The sequence below is a fragment of the Emydura macquarii genome, unplaced genomic scaffold (genome assembly GCF_026122565.2).
Source record: "Emydura macquarii macquarii isolate MOO-44397 ecotype Brisbane River unplaced genomic scaffold, CSIRO-AGI_Emac_v2 contig_374, whole genome shotgun sequence".
Lineage (NCBI taxonomy): Eukaryota > Metazoa > Chordata > Testudines > Chelidae > Emydura > Emydura macquarii.
Genome location: NW_027130511.1, coordinates 12,671,002 through 12,687,433, shown reverse-complemented (window position 1 = coordinate 12,687,433; position 16,432 = coordinate 12,671,002). Strand labels below are relative to the sequence as shown.

Genomic DNA, 16,432 nt, shown 5'->3' with positions numbered 1-16,432 from the left:
AAAACCAAGCAAACACACTCATATGAAACCAGAGACAAATAACAATGATCAAGACTGTATTTCAAAATACAAATAGGAACAATTGTTTGTAAATGTAAACATTCACCTGTTCTGTTTGAAACACAGACTTGCAAGCACTAAAAACTTAAACTGACTTCATTGATTATCATTGTCCAAACTAAGGCAAATGCAGAAAGTAAACAGAGCATTAATCATTTAAGGAATTATTAATAATGTAGGTCAGCATATATTTTGTAACATTTAAAAAAATTGCCATGGTAGTTTGCAAAAATGAAGAGCTTCACACTCTCTGATTATACAACTTTTAAAGAGACCGATTTCTGTCTAGTGTACATGTGTACACGCATGTGCCTATAAGTGTAAAAGATAGGTAGAATACATGATGGGTGCGGGTTTATCAGCATAAGACTGGAATGAGTACAAAAATGTTGAAGTCGTGTGAGTTATGCAGGTTTTCCCAAATTAGTGTCAATAGAACTTTGATACCATACCATCATGTACTCTGCATCTGCCACATTTTCTAGAATTTCTAGAAATGTTGTACATAAGAACAATAACATTTTAAAATGATTTATTGTGCTCCTCCACCTGTAAAACCAGCTTTACCATTAGTCCTGCAGTACAGGCCAGAGAAGGAAATGAGGATTATAAATAATACATCTTATAAACCTCTAAATAACCAAAAATAGCTTTGCTTTTGTAGCCATAACTAGATGTAATATTTTATGATATAATTTGTCAGACTCACCTAGTGCTAGCTGCTGAACAACTCCCCTTTCTTTTTCAAAGGCCTCTATTTATTCCTACTTGTGGGATATGGTGCCTCTGATATCAAGTTAAGGAACTGTTTTGAAAACCCTTTGGAGGTCCGTGAGAGACCTTGCCTGAGCATGATGTCATCGCCCTACTCCATATAAGGGAGTGCGCCCTTCTAACCACCAACCAATTGCAGAGAGTGGGTGGAATTCACTATAGGGTTTGTGTACATTGTAATGGAAGCCTGGGGTTAGTAGAACCTAGGCTTGAGCATCTATACTCAGGTGTAACCCCAAGTTAGGAATTGTTGAACCCTGATTCCCAACCTGGGGCTCCAGCATCTATACTGCATTATGGGGGCCTGAGGCCAACCACCCATATCCCAGATTTTCTGCTGCCCTCCCAAAAATGTGGCCACTCTAGCCCTGCTGCAGTGTGAGAAAACTTGATTGTCCTCAGGATAAAGAAAGTTGGCCTGTGGGATTATGGGATACTTTTGGCAAAATGCAGAGCACAAGTCCAGTGGAGCTGTGTCTACAAAGCAAAGCAATAGGACTGAACCTTGGGTTCTGGCTTGACTGAGCCTATGAGGTCCTGGGGTCTGAGGTCCAAGCCTTGGGTTAGCGGGATTTGTGTGTAGATGGAAGTGGGGTTAGGCTTGAGCCTAAATTTGAACCCTGGGCTTACATTGCAGTGTAGACATATAGATCGTGTGCTCAGGCTATATCGTCACTTAGTCTAGCTTATTATTATTTTCTTGTAGTTAGTTGGTGTAGCGTATATAGGATAGTTCAGCATACATAGCTCTTGCCCAGGAGCATTTTTGTCCTGAGGACCCTGAGTCCCATAAGGGCTTTGAGTGGTGTGCTTCCAGTCCATCAGTTGTACTACAGAATGATGGTCCATTTCCCGTGTCTTCTGTGTCTTGCAAGATCCACTCAGTTAACTTAGTGTATGGTTTGCTGCAACTTCACTCCCTGCACCTTAGGCTCCAGCCTCATTTGGCTTCTCAGTGCCTACCATCTGATGCTCCAACCGGCTTGTTGAGGGTATTGAGACCAGCCTCCATGCCTAGATCTTCTGCCACAAGACACATTTTGCTGCTCTGGCCCCAACACTGGCCTCTATCATGGGCTTGAGACCGGAATCTCTTCAGCCTTATAGTGGAAGTAAATCTTTTGCCCAGCATTACTTGACGCTACCAGCACCTGTTAAGTCAAAAGTGGCAGCACTGAAGACCACATTGACACTACCTGCTAAGCCCTCAGTAGCCTTCATGATGAAACAGGAAGATCCCACAATAACACCTACTTTTTATTCAGTACTGTTACCTTTGGCACCAACTCCAAACCTATCTTCTGCTGCCAGCACTTCTGTCTTAGTTCTACAGATCCATGAAGATGCATGTCTTGGTAAAAGGAAAGAACAGAAGAAGCACATCTCCTCATAAGATGGGCATAAGCTTAAGAAAAAAAGGAAGTGTCATCCCTCTGACCCATGAGGATCTTAAAGGCTCTCAAATGGTAATGTTTTCACCTTTTCTATACACTCCTTTGGAGCTGATATCTTGGCACTGACAGACTAGGACTCCTCACAGGTTTGGATCCTGATAACAACTGCACTCTCTCCATGCCTGAGTCGGGGTCCATCATTGAGGCTAGCAGCTACCTCATTGCATGCTTTTGCACTGCTTGACTTTATGCCTGTACCAGTGTCTTCAGTCTTGATTCAGAACTGCTTTGGGATGCCTTCAACCTTTTCAAAGATGAACGTGACCCCCGCACTTCAACTATGAGACCTCTGTCCTTTTCACTTGTCTCATTGTCTTGTATCCAGACATTGCAGAAGAATGTCATGCTGGGCCCTTTTCAGCTCTTCATTGGACCCTACATACAGGACTTAATGAAAGCCCTGCTGGAGGTTGAGACATCAGCTCTTGCACAGACTTCAGCACTAGCATCAATCCTTTAGTAAGCTTTATGGTGGTATCTGCAGCATAGTAAAAAGTTAGGTACAACAAGATATCTTACTCTGCTCCTTTTGTCAGGAAAGGACATAAGTTGGATACTTATGGCATCAGAGCCTACTTATCTGGCTCATTAGGCCTTCAAATGGCCAATATCAAGCTGTTGTGTCCTGTTGCACTTATGCCCTGTTGGATGCCATGAGCCCCATCCTAGATTCCTTGCCTGAGGAATGGAAGGCAGCAGTCATAACCTTGTGCACCAAGGGTTGTATGCTTGGTAGGCACTCTCTAAGAACAGTGCAGGAGGCCTTGGACACCAGTGCAAGAACAGTGGCCACATGAGTGGCTCTTAGAAGGTTCTCTTGGCTTCAGCCTCTGGCTTCATACATAAGTCTTAGGTGAAGATTGAGGGCACAGACCTCAAATTTAGTGACAAAATTGATGAGAAGATCCAGGTCACTAAAGCCACTGTTTGTTCCCTATGTCTAACGCAATCCTCTTCCTCAAACAAGAGGAGGTCGTCTTACCTGGTTTTCTGCTTCCAAGATGCTTCCTGCTCTCTGTAATGCCAAGGAATGCAGTCCCAGAGGTGATATCCAATGCCTCCTGAACCTGCTATTGGCAAATGATTACTGAAGCAAGATTCCTTGTTGCCCAAGCAAACTTCATACTAATAACCCCAATGTGGCCTCATCAGCAGTGGTATCCAGATCTCTTGTATTCGTCAGGGAGCAATACACCATCTGTCTATGTCCCTCAACTGCAAGAGAAGGTTCTGCCAGAAACATTCCACCTTGCAAAGTGGAGGATAACCTGCTAACTAATATGGACAGTTTCTGCTGTCAGAGCGTTCCTCTTACAAGCCAGGAAGACTACACCCTAAAATTCTACAAAGAAAAAAGGAAATGGTTTACTGTGTGGGCCACTGGATTCATTTAATCTCAAATTGGGGTCCCTGAAGTCAAGCCACAAGCCAATCTTCTCTCACCCTACAGTGTCCTGTTCCTTAAGGACATGGTGAATGTATTTCCTTACTGTTAGGGAGCCCCTGCCTTCCTTGAACTTAATTCTTGTTATAATGAAGCTGATGGGCACTTCTTGAGTGCCTCTGATACAAACCTCTCTTGTTCTCAAAGATTTAGCAATAAAAATGATCTTGCTCATAGCAATTACATCTGCTAGGAGGATCTGATTGCCATTCTACCTTATACTATGTTCCACAATGACAAAGTCACCATGAGACCCCATCCCAGCTCTTACTTAGATTACAAATCTAATAAATTATTTGTAGCATATGGGGAGAATATATTACCAAACAGAGACTTTATCACTGGATTAGGAGATGAATGGAATGCTGCTACATTTTACCTAGGAAACAGTACCTGCTGATTTCAGGATTCATTGCAAGAGAGCTACTGTAGCTTCAGTGGTATGTCTTAAGCAGATTCCTCCAAAGTGATAGGCTAATCAGCAACTTGGAGTTCTATGCACACTTTCACCAGACACTACTTTTTGGAGTTACCATCATGCTCCAGTGCCCAGTTTAGGAGGGCTGTGATACTGTCCATAATTAGCTAAGAACTCCTTGCCCTCCATCCTGGTAGAGCACTGCTTTCTAATCTCCCAGAAATGGAAATACACAGCGGCCCTCGAAGAAGAAGAAGAAAGAGGTGTTACTAACTAGTAACTTCTGTTCTTCAAGAGTTGCCTATCTGCCCACCTTCTCCTATGCCTTGGCGTTCTAAATAATATCAGGACTCTTCATTTAGGGAGAAGGAACTGAAGTGGTTGAGGGGATACAGTCCCTTATATAGAGTAGGGTAATGATATCACTCTGCAACTTTACACCAGAGGCACCATATCCCGGAGAGATAAATCTCAAAGAACAACAGTTACTGTTGAATAATCTTTTTTTTCTGAATAGAAAGTTCCTACTTCAACTCCTGGAGGGTCAAAATACTGAACCTTAACACTTTTACTGGCCCAGGACAAAATATTGCCCATTCTGCACCTCAAAAAAGAAAATTTCAGAGGAAATGCCCCACTGGAGGGAAAGATGGAAAAATTTCTCTTGCAAATTGTTTTAAAAACAAAATGTTGACTTTTTGAAGCTTCTCGGATATTAGAAACGATGGAGTATGTCCCAGTCAAAATAGATTAGTGGGCAGAGGGTGAAAGGATACAACACAGTTGACCGCATGAATACCACGCTGACTTTGTCGTATGGGTGTGTGTTTATACATATACATGTGTGTACATCTATGTATGCATAAGTGGTGACCATTGAAAAAGGTATTTTTTGTATTTTGTTGTCATTCTGAGTGGTCACAGTGCCACAAATTTAGAAGCTTTTAAAAATTGGGATTTTTACTGTTAATACACCCTGGAATATTTTTTTTTATAACTGTATCATATTGTTGATACACATTTGATTTGTGATCTGCTATAACCCCCTTATCCTTTTCAGCAGTATGACCACCTAGTCAGTTATTCCCCATTTTGTATTTGTGCATTTGAGTTTTCCTTCTTAAGTGAAATACTTTGCATTTATCTTTATTGAAGTTCATCTTTTTTATTTCAGACCAGTTCTCCAATTTATCAAGGTCATTTTGAATTCTAATCCTGTCCTCCAAAGTGCTTGCAACTCCTCTCAGCTTGGTGTTATCCACTAATTTTATAAGCATACTTTACATTCTACTTTCCAAATCATTAATGAAAATTTTATAAATAGTACTGGATCCAGCTGTGTCCTTCCAGTTTGACAGTAAACTGCTGATAATTATTCTTTATGTAAAATGTTTTAACTGGTTATGAACCTGCCTTATAGTAATTATAATTAGACCACATTTCCCTTGTTTACTTATGCAAATGTTGTGTGGGATTGTGGCAAAAGCCTTACTAAAATCAAGATATATCTCGTCTACAGTTTTCCCCCATCCATTAGGCCAGGAACCTTGTCAAAGATGGAAATTAGTTTGGAAATAGAAGGAAATGGGCATAGCATTATTAAACAAACAAGAATGTAAACAAATGAAGGAAGACAATGAACAGAGTCTTTGTAGCAAAGAGTGATTGTAACTGCTCAGCCAAAGCAAAAGCGACACTTAGTACTGAATGGCAGACACCAAGGTCTGGCTACCCATGTAGAAATACTGTCCAGCTTACCTACGCCAGTACCACAAGCCATGCTCCTCCTCCGTAAAAATGGTTATAGCCACCATTGAGAGAGACTAGACCGTCTGCATGTGGGTCTCTGGGTGTGAACTGCACATTGAACCAGGGGCAGTGGAACTGATGGGGTGGAGGTGTGCAAAGCAAACATTGTGGGGACTGAACTATGTTTCTGCCCCTGCATCTATGCTTCTGCCCCAGCTCAGCTCCACTTCCCCTCTGACTCCATCTCATTCCTGTTACTGCCTCACCATTGTTGGCGGATTGTTTAGGAGCTGAGAGCTAATCAGGTTCTGGCCAGGCACTTCCCCAGCAGGGGATGGGGACAGGGCACACCTCAATCAATCAGGAGGCAGTAACTGTATGTGTACTCGGAGGGTGGGGGAGGCAGAGGCAAGAGCAGGAGCTGGACGGGCTTGAGCATCCACCGCAGTGCCCAGTATTGGGCTGCGGAGCAAAAGCCAGGGTGATCCTGTCCCCCTTCTGTTCCTCCACACCCCCCCATTCACGTTGCGCTTCTTCTGCCTTTACATTGAATCCCACATTTATGGGGGAGATATACCCCTTCCTCCCTACTGTGCTAGTAAGAGCTGCTGAATAAATTTACCCTCTGCAAAAACCACGTCTGCACCAAAGTTGTAACAACAAACTCAAGCTTATGGAACTCAGAATAGGATAAAAATATAGTGGTTAGTCAACATAACAACCACATACATTAACCAATTAAATGAAAATACAAATATCCCAAGGATAAAGGACAGCCGCTTGCATAAGGCATCTCCCAAAGCATGTGGGTGGTGGGAGGAGAACATGAGTGGCCCTTTACTCTTCCCTCAGCTTTTCATAATGAGGCTTAATAAGAGGCTTCTTAGAGCCAGAGGTATGGCCTTTGGTACAGCTTGACACAAAACTGGGCTCTGATTGGTCAGGATTTGTAAGGCGCCTCTTTAATCCATTCAAGGGAAGCCCCTCGCAAATCCAGGTGCCCTGTAAAGGTTTGAGACTGGTTGGTGGTCAGGCTTAGAGGATGACAGAACTGAATTAAGAACTGTTACTCTTTTGTTACTACTGAAAGGAAAATACCATTATTAGAGCGCAAATATTCAGAGAGTACAGTCTTGTTGAAGTCTATCCTGAAACTTGCATATCTGTACATGTCAGCATTTGGAAAATGTGGGTAATTTATATAGGAACCCATCAATGAAAGCAAGTGGGTTACATGTGACAGAACACTAATACTGATGAATGTCCTCCTTTGTTGTTTTTGTTTCAGTTTACAAGCCTTGAGAAAGGAAAAGTCCCGAGATGCTGCTCGTTCTCGCCGGGGAAAGGAAAATTTTGAATTCTACGAGCTGGCGAAGTTGTTGCCGCTCCCTGCAGCCATTACAAGCCAGCTTGACAAGGCATCCATCATCCGACTTACAATTAGCTATCTGAAAATGAGGGACTTTGCTAATCAGGGGGATCCTCCATGGAACTTGAGAATGGAAGGACCTCCACCCAACACATCAGTAAAAGGTATGAAAATAGCATATTGTTTAGTATGGATTGTGGCAGCCTGTAGTAATCTTTAAATTGAATTTTTTACCATCATCCTTTCTTCTTTTCCTGCATATCAAATCCTTTAAAGGGATACAAATGTGGAAATCTGAGGTCTGCATGAGAAAGACACCATGTGAAGGTGAAATAAACCTCTTATTCTATTTCTATTTCATTTTAAAACAAACTTGTCAGTATAACTATGATAGCAGTAAGGTTTCTGGGAGATGGAGATTAAATGATTTATTTTAAAGTGATTTACATTTATTGTGGTTTTGTTTATTTTCATACTGTACAAAAAGATTTTGGGTGGAGCATGGTAACATTTCTTGGCTTGGGGTCATTTATTGAATGGTATATTAAATATCTGAATTCATGTTTATAGTAAATTCAAGCAGATCAGATTAAATTTTTGTCAGTCACCAAAACAAAGACCTGAATTTCATTTATTTTCTTACAACATATGCATAAAATATTTGAGCTCTGAGCAAGTACCGTGAGAAATTCAGCTAAAATGGATCGTTTCAAATGTGAGTATCTAAACTGTATGTTCAAATGAGCAGTTAGGCAACTAAAATGGGTATTTCAGACCAGTGTATCCTTGGAGCACCCAAGCACAGGGGCTATTAGCCTTATTTTGGAACCTACATCTGAAAATCAGTCTTGTGCAGTGTTTTGGATAATGTGTATACTCTTTTAAGCCTGAAATTTTTAGTGTCATCTTTAAATCCTACTTTTTCTCACATAGACAAGTGTGATCTCCCTTTCTGTTATAATTAATTTAACATTTTTTAACCAAGTTAGACTACTGAAAGCCATTAAAAAAGAGCCATTAGCTCTCTGGTCTGCCTTTAGCAGTACAGAATTTTATTCTGTTTTATTTTGGCCATTCATTTTTTACATTTTAGAAGAGACATAGTCTAAATCGAGCAGGATATCATGAACCCTTCATTTTCTATCTGTTGTAGTTAGTTATACATGTGAAACACTGGACTGGACTAGATGGAATAAGGCTGTATGTAGTTGGGGGCATCAGAAGTGGCCGCTTCTAAGGGAGAAATAGAAATCTCTGAGTTTTTAAGTCAGCACCTGACAGCTGGCTATACACTGGTACTAGTATTGGCTATGTAGGCAGCTTTCAGTTGCCCTTCTGACTAGAAGAAAAAATATTACATGAGAAATGTGATAATTTTACACTGGAAGGGAATAGACATGGAGGAGAATAAACAACGGACTTGCAGACTAATGATCTAGGGATCATACATGTGTTTGTCCATATTCATATATGTGCATTTATACCATCTGCCATGTAATATTTTTCCTGAAAGAATGGAAATGGCCTCATTCCCAGTATAAGAATATGAATAGTTATCATCATGCTTGTGATGTCAAAAATATGCAAGTGTTACTCTCATACTCTTCAGAATGAGAGGATATGTGTTTTCATGCACTGGGAAAGCTGCTAAATACAGTAAAGCTGTTGTGATAGGGATGTAAAGTAAGTGGATTTTTTTCCTGTTTTTTTCACTGTTGATTCTGGGATCTGGGATCTATCTGTTGAAATAACACACACACAGTCTTATACAATGATGTTACAAGCTCTCCTGTGGTACAGAATGTCTGATTTCTGTGGGTCCCTGGTTGTGGTTTAAAAAATCTTGTGTAAGTTTTCATTGTATCCACTCTGCTTTTTCAGTGTCCTGTTTTGGAATTAAAAAATATATATTTGAACACTGGTCACTGTCAGACAGGAACATATTTAAATATAAGCACTCTGGCTCAGGTTCATCCATTCTTCTGCCTACCAAAAAACAGAACGAAACATTTTAATACTATCTCACCACCCAATTGGTGGCACTACTGCTGCCATTTTAGAGTGTTTTGTACTTGATCTCATGTCTCCAATCATGCAGGGTCACGTGGGAGCCAAAGAAGTCTTTTTTTTTTTTTTTTTTTTTAATATTAAGTGGAAGCTGCTTATTAGTAACTAGGATTGTATTTTACACATTGCAGTGCTGTGAAATAATGTGGAGCTGTCATTCTACTTCACTGTACTAATAGTGTTTCATTATATATGAATTCACTATAAGCATGTTCAACTGTACACTGCATGTATATTTTATTACTTTTCTAGTTCTCCTTGAAGATAAACCTGTTGCGCATTCTGATCAAACATTCATGAAATTACATCAAAATAAATTCATTTTAATTTATTAAGGTCTTTTTCTGCTGCCCTTGAAGAAGTTCTTATGGATAAACAAGCTCACATAAATAGCCTGCAGCATAATAGGAAGTGTGATTCATAATCCTACAATAAAACACAAGACATTGTACTTTGTGCATCCCCAAGCAATCTCCTGAATAGATCCTAAAGGCATTTGGAAAATTATATGAGAAGTACTTACACTGTATAGGCCAACTGCTTTTTTTTCCCCCTTCAAATGTGATGGTCTGTTTAAGTTAATAATTAAATTTCAAAGCTTAGTTTTAAATTTGTCCTGGATTACTGTACAGCAATTTAATCATTTTAATTTAGTATTTCAGAAAGGTCCTTTACTCTGCCCTGTATTCATCACAGCTTTTCTTAAAAGTCTATAAAGGCTGATGAGTTTGTTTTCTTATGCTCATTTTGTATAGATTATTCCAAGTTGTGCTTGCAAAAAGAATGCTTAGGTGATGGTGTGTAATATTTCCAGAGTCAATTACTTCATGGAAATTATATGTTAAGAAATCGGAAAGTAACAGGTAGTTTTCTTCATTATTTTAGAAATATCTGTATTGTTATAATACAGATTCAGTATACAATGAACATAATGCATTATTCAAGAAATGTCCACCCGTTCTCAGCAGTGTTTCAGCTAAATAACTGATGATTGTAACCTTTAAAGAAATTTCATTGTGGTAACTATTGGTAAATCACTTCTCCATTCACGGTAATCTTTGTTTAGAGGCTATCTAGAAACTGTTATATCTTTTATTAATCTTAAAAGCATTAGCCACTGATTTGACATTTGCTTAAACGAGATAAATTTTCTGTCTTTTTAATATAGGAAATTTCAGTCAGGTTTTTTAGCATGTTGTTTAAGACATTGTTACTTGGAAATATTAACCATTGTAAGCAATAATTTATACATTTTGCAGTAGTTGACTTTAAATATTAAAATTTTTAAAATCAGGAGATGAGCGTCCTTATGACAGGCAATAAATATATACACATATATAAAATAAAACATCTATTTAGAAACAATAGAAATCAAAGAATAAGCAAGATACTTGTATATACTGAACAATACAGTATTTATGGAAAATAATACTGTCTTTGCTTAAACCCCAATAATCAGTGGGTATCTGTTCATGAATAAAACAGAACAACTGCTGACAAATCCTCAGTATGACAAAAGTGTAACAGTTTTGATCTAGCTGTAGGAGGGGTTACGCATCTGTTTTCCTTAACATGTGGTCACTGTTTAACCAATAGCTGGGACCTTATCTGTGAGTATACTTAAATTATTCTGTGCATTCTGGCTGCCAGACACACAACAGGCTCCATAATGCTTTTCTGAGCTAGAATTATAACAATCATTTTCCTGTTTTGGAATAGCATTTTATGAATCACATTTATATTTCTACTGAAAGACAATGGATTGTCTGAAAAATTATTTCAAGACTGTGGATGTTTCCCCCAAATATAACAAACAGTATCACAAATAGATGAAAGACAATGTAACTTGTGCGTGAAACTCTCCAACAAGTTATTTTTGTTATCATCAAGAATCTTTTTAAAAAGAGAGCATCAGGGTATGCAACATTATGTGTGTGTAGAATGTGTTTTGTTGAAGTAAAATCACGTTGCATACCTGTTATTTTGGGCAAATATCAGTGCTATTCTTGTAGCATTCCACAGCCAAATAAATTGTGGAAGTTAACTCTTCCACTTGAACAGCGTGCCTGTCACTTGCCAGTATGTGCAAAACCCTTTCGGATACTTTTGAAAAAATACTTTTGTTCTTTTCACTTGCACATAGTATTCACAAAAGTGTAATAAAATAACTGTGCCCATTTTTGTTATCCTTAGCACCGGCCAGTTCCCAAGGTGACATCAAATTATTCATTAGATAAAAATCAGACTTGGTTCATGCTGGGTGTTGCTTTTTATCTTTGGAGATTCAAGTGCATGTGTAAGGCCATGAGTACAATTTCCTTTTGAATAGCATGACATATGGGAGCTGGAATATGTAGCACAAGTTTGAGACATATCTATGTTTTTATTAAACAAAATTAATTATGGGATTAATATCCAGGACCTCAAATGGTGAGGAATTGGTTGCAGGTTTTTGAACTGGAATATTTACATTTTGAGATACATTTTTACAAACAGAAGCAACTTAGCTATTACCATTAGACAAGATGAATGAATAATTCCAGCTAAGGTGTGAAATGGCCTTCAGTTAAACAGTTTTCAGATGATAGTAACTGAATAAGTGCTATGCAGCATGAAGAATGCCACTTTAGCTGCACTACACCTCCTTTTGGCATTCCTCAGTCTGAAACAGGATAATCTTACTGATCTGTGATCTGGAATTAAGAATATTTGGCAGTTTGAAATGAACTCAAATGTCATCATCTGAGTGTCTCAGCCCAAAACAGACCTTTCAAGTCTGTTTTCATTTACTGTAGAATGTAGCCTGTAATAATTAATTCACTGTTACTTCATTTCTGCAATCCTGAGAAAATCAGGATAATCCATTAGTAAGAGCAAAGAAAGATAATGTTTTTCCTAACTTGGTATAAAATTTTAATGCTGAACCATACTTTTTTCTCATTTCTAAATGTGATACAAGTAGGTTTTTAAATGAATGCGAGTTATAATACAAGTAATACAAGACTACTCATGATAGTAAAATTGAACATGTATCTAAATAGTTGCTAGATTGGAGTCATAATGTAGAAATGGGATATCCTCTGGTCAAGTTTAGTTCTATTTGTTTTTAAAAAAAAGTTGGCACCTTGGGACAGAAACAAGTTATTTTTTTAAGGTCTTCAGAGGGAAACTGAATCTTTTTTCTTCAAACCAGTGTGCTGAAATTTAAAAAAAATAAGCACCTCAGCATGAATAAAGTAAAAAATATATGTTGAAAGCTAATTTGACATCTTGTCAAAATATGGAACTTTGGGATGAGCAATATAAATCCAGTATACTCCAGTGACTGTTTTTGAATTCTATGTGAAAGAAAGCAAAAACGAATAAACAAGTAAACTAAGAGCATGATAATTGTTATCTAGAATGTGAGCAGTGCTTATCTATGTTTTGATTCAGGTACTCTTTTTACATTAGATAAGTAAATTTTTCTGTAGAGGATAACAAATTGTCTCCTTTCTGAAGTCTCTTTGGAAGACTTTCTCAACCCATTTAAAAGTGAATTTATGGTAATAAAAGATGTTAAACTCATCCACCTTGTCTCTCGTTATGGATCTCAAAAGACAATGAGTTAACAGTACTAGAGACTGAAGTATTTTATCAGCTGGATAGAAGAGAAGACGACAATAAAAGCTTCCCCACAATATACACCAATGTCTCTCAGCTCTTACCAGATAGGAATTGAGACTCACCTTTCTCTCAGTGCCTCAGGTCTGGCACCTAGTTTTCCATTGTAGGCTTATGAAGGATATTTCAGATGAAAACATAAAATCCACAATGCAGCTGATTCTGAGGTATTGTTTTAAAAGAGGAAATTTCTTTCTGAATAATTACCCACACTGAGTGATTTTTTTTAACTTTGTGCTGTTCAGGTGGAGAATTGAAAGCCCTTCTAATTCTGTTCTACCTAGCTTGTAGATGCTTTTCTTCTTCATGCAAGGGCCTGATTTTCATTTACCCTAGAGCCACTTTATACTGCTCTGACATTGTTAAAAAGGCCTTAGCATAAATGTAATTGTAATTTATGTCCAGTTTAAAACTTGTTTAAATGTCCAGAGCAGTGTAAAGCAGGGTATAGACCACTGAGTCAAAGCAGATAACAGGATGGATTATTATGTAAAGACCAAATCTGTGATATGATGAAAGAAAAACAGTGTTATGGGGGATTTTAGTTTTGGAGATGTATGTTGGAAATATCATGTAGCCAGTAGAAAAACATCATTAGAGTTTCTAAAAATTGTAGATGGTGATTTTTAAACATAAAAATTATTGTACCCAACATGAAGTAACTATTTAGGATCTCATTATGATGGATAAACATAAATTGACCATTGAACTGGAAGTTGGGGGTTGCCTAGGGACCAGTGACAATAACCCAGTTACATTCAATATGGACAAACCAGTTCCAACCAGTAAATTATGTATTTGGTTCTTCAAAAGGGCTAATTTCCCAAAGATGAGGATAATTGAGTGAAGGTGATTGGGAGGAAAAATTTAGACAGAAAAATGTGAATGAAAATTGGAAGCCCTTTAAGAAGTAGGTGACCAAAAAGCCACAATTCCATAATCAAGAAAGAGGAAAAGTAGCTAAAAGTCCATTCTGCTTTAGTGGTTCTCTTTAGCTTCTCAAAAAGCAGATTAAGTGGTGACTTGATTAGTATATAAGTACCTTCACTAGGAGATAATACCAGGTACTAATGGGCTCTTTAATCTAACAGAGAAAGGCATAATAAGAACCAATGGCTGGAAGCTGAAGCCAGAGAAACTCAAATTGGAAAATAGGTGCAAATTTTTAACAGTGAGGATCATTAATCAATAGAACAAACTACCCAGGGGAGAGGTAGATTCTCTATCTCTTGATGTCTTCAAATCAAGACTGATACCTTTCTGGAAGATATGCGTTAGTTAAACAAAAGTTATGCTTTGGTCAAAGACAGCTTATTGGGTTCAATACAGGGGTAACTGGGTGAAAGTTAATGGACTGTGATATACAGGAAGTCAGGCGAGATGATCTATTATCTCTTCTAGACTTAACCTCTTTGGGCATATCTACATTGTCATAAAACCCTTGTGTAGGAAGGTGCTGTGGCCTTCCCCAGAGTCTGGACCCGAGGAAGGGCTGCAACGACCTGGCTGGACCGAAACAGTCCCAGCAGACAAGTCTGCCCGGCAACAGAGAGACCAGGCTGTGGTAGGGCCGGCAGGCCAGTCTGCCCAGTAACCAAAAGGCCGGGCCGTGATAGGACCGCCCAGCCAGCCCAACTAGCAACAGCGGAGCGGAGTCCCTACAGGAAGGGGCAGTATAAAAGACAGGCCCCAGCACTCAGTAGGGGAATGACTGCCATTGGAGGCAGATGTGCTGCCCCGTCAGCTGAGGCCTAGGCCAGATTGGAGCCGAGCCGATACCAGGGACTCTCACCTCCCAGGGCGGAGACCCCAACCATTCCCCGACCCTACCTCAGGGCACAGAGACTGGGTAGGGCCTCCCGGTCCCAGCTGGACCAGGCAACCAGACCCCAGTGACTGGGACGAGCCCCCCGAGCTACCTGGATGGGAGATACTCTCTGAGGCCGGACGGGACCTGGAGGAGCTGCCTGAAGCTGAGCCCCCAGAGGCTGGGCAGGACCTGGACGAGTTGCCCAACGCCGAAGAGTTCCAGGGACCTTGTGACCTGGAGGAGCTGCCCCTCACAGAGGAGGTCCCCGCCTTTCCACCAGTGGACAAGGAGGGACTGGCGGGCCTACCACGGACCGAGTACCCCAGCGACCCCGAGGACCCTGACAAGACTGTACCTGGGGTTACGGGGAGGAAGTGGCCCAGGGACAGCCATAGACAGTGGTTGAGACAGGGGCCAGCCCCCGTCAGCGTGTTGTAGCGGGAGCCCTGCCGACTCAGTGGCAACGCCTTTGCCCTGGGCCTGCGTCACCCTCCCCCCTTCCCTAGCCACCCCGGGAGAGCCTACTCCTCCCTACTGCTACCGGTAACGGATCCACTGTCTGCTTGCCCTGCCTGAGGGCCGGGGAGATAGACTGCTTGCTCACCCGCCCTGCCTGAGGGCCGGGGCGATAGACTACTTGGCAGTCCACCTTGCCGGAGGGCCCGGACTGCGACTCATACGGAGACGCTGTTCCCCATTTAGGAAGGCGCTGTGGCCTTCCACGGAGTCTGGACCCGAGGAAGGGCCACAGCGACCCGGCCAGATCAGACGGCCATCTAACACCTTGCAACACAGAGTCTCAGTGCCTGGGTCAGCTGACTCGACTCACAGGGCTCAGACTGTGGGGCTAAAAATTCCAGTGTAGATATTTGGGCTTGGGCCAGAGCCCGAGCTCTGAGACTCTCCTCCCCTTCTGAATCTCAGAGCCTGCGCCTGGAAGTCTACACTGCAGTTTTATACCTCAGGCCCTGAGAGCCTGAGTCAGCTGACCTGGGTCAACCACAGCTGTGCCATGGATCTTTTATGGCAGTGCAGATGTACCCTACGAACCTAAAAAGGAATTAGTGTAACTGAGAATTAGGCCTATAAGAATGTAAAACTTTTTCTGATATTCACTAAGGGCCAGAATATGAAGAAAGTGGGCAAGGATGGGGGGAAAGGGAGCTGAAGGATCCTTCCAGGCAGAATTGCAGCCCTGCACATTAGGGAGAGCAGATAATGCTCTCTCCTTGCTCCCCTGGAAGTACAGAGGGATATGGACAAGGCTGTGACTCTGCTGCCCCCTACACATTGTTCAATCCCTGGAAGTAAGCTGCGACCTGCGAAAGAGTGTATTGGTGATCATGTTACCTCTGTATGTCTGAGAGTAGACTGTTTTACTCCACCTTGGTTGGTGTGTTTTCACAATGCCCCTACTATGATACAATGTAGTCCAAATTACTTCTCATATCCAGTGACAGTTAATCCCATAGACTTTTTAAAAAAAAAAATCCAATTCATCTATACCATTGTTATTATATAACATGGTCATATTCCCTCTTTTCATTTCCAGACTTCCATGCCCTTTTCTATTTCTTTTGTGCATCTTTAACATTAGGCAACCCAAACTGACAGCAGTATAGGA

The 16,432-nt window shown here is 40.5% G+C and overlaps 1 protein-coding gene across 1 annotated transcript in view; it reads left to right on the top strand.

Moving 5' to 3' along the window:
- Positions 1-16,432, top strand: part of NPAS3 (neuronal PAS domain protein 3) — an 813,175-nt gene that overhangs the window by 242,417 nt on the left and 554,326 nt on the right. The window contains exons 3-4 of the mRNA XM_067534288.1: positions 7,188-7,432; positions 7,545-7,595. Coding sequence (XP_067390389.1) covers positions 7,188-7,432; positions 7,545-7,595 — 296 coding nt within the window. The remainder of the gene's footprint in view (positions 1-7,187; positions 7,433-7,544; positions 7,596-16,432) is intronic.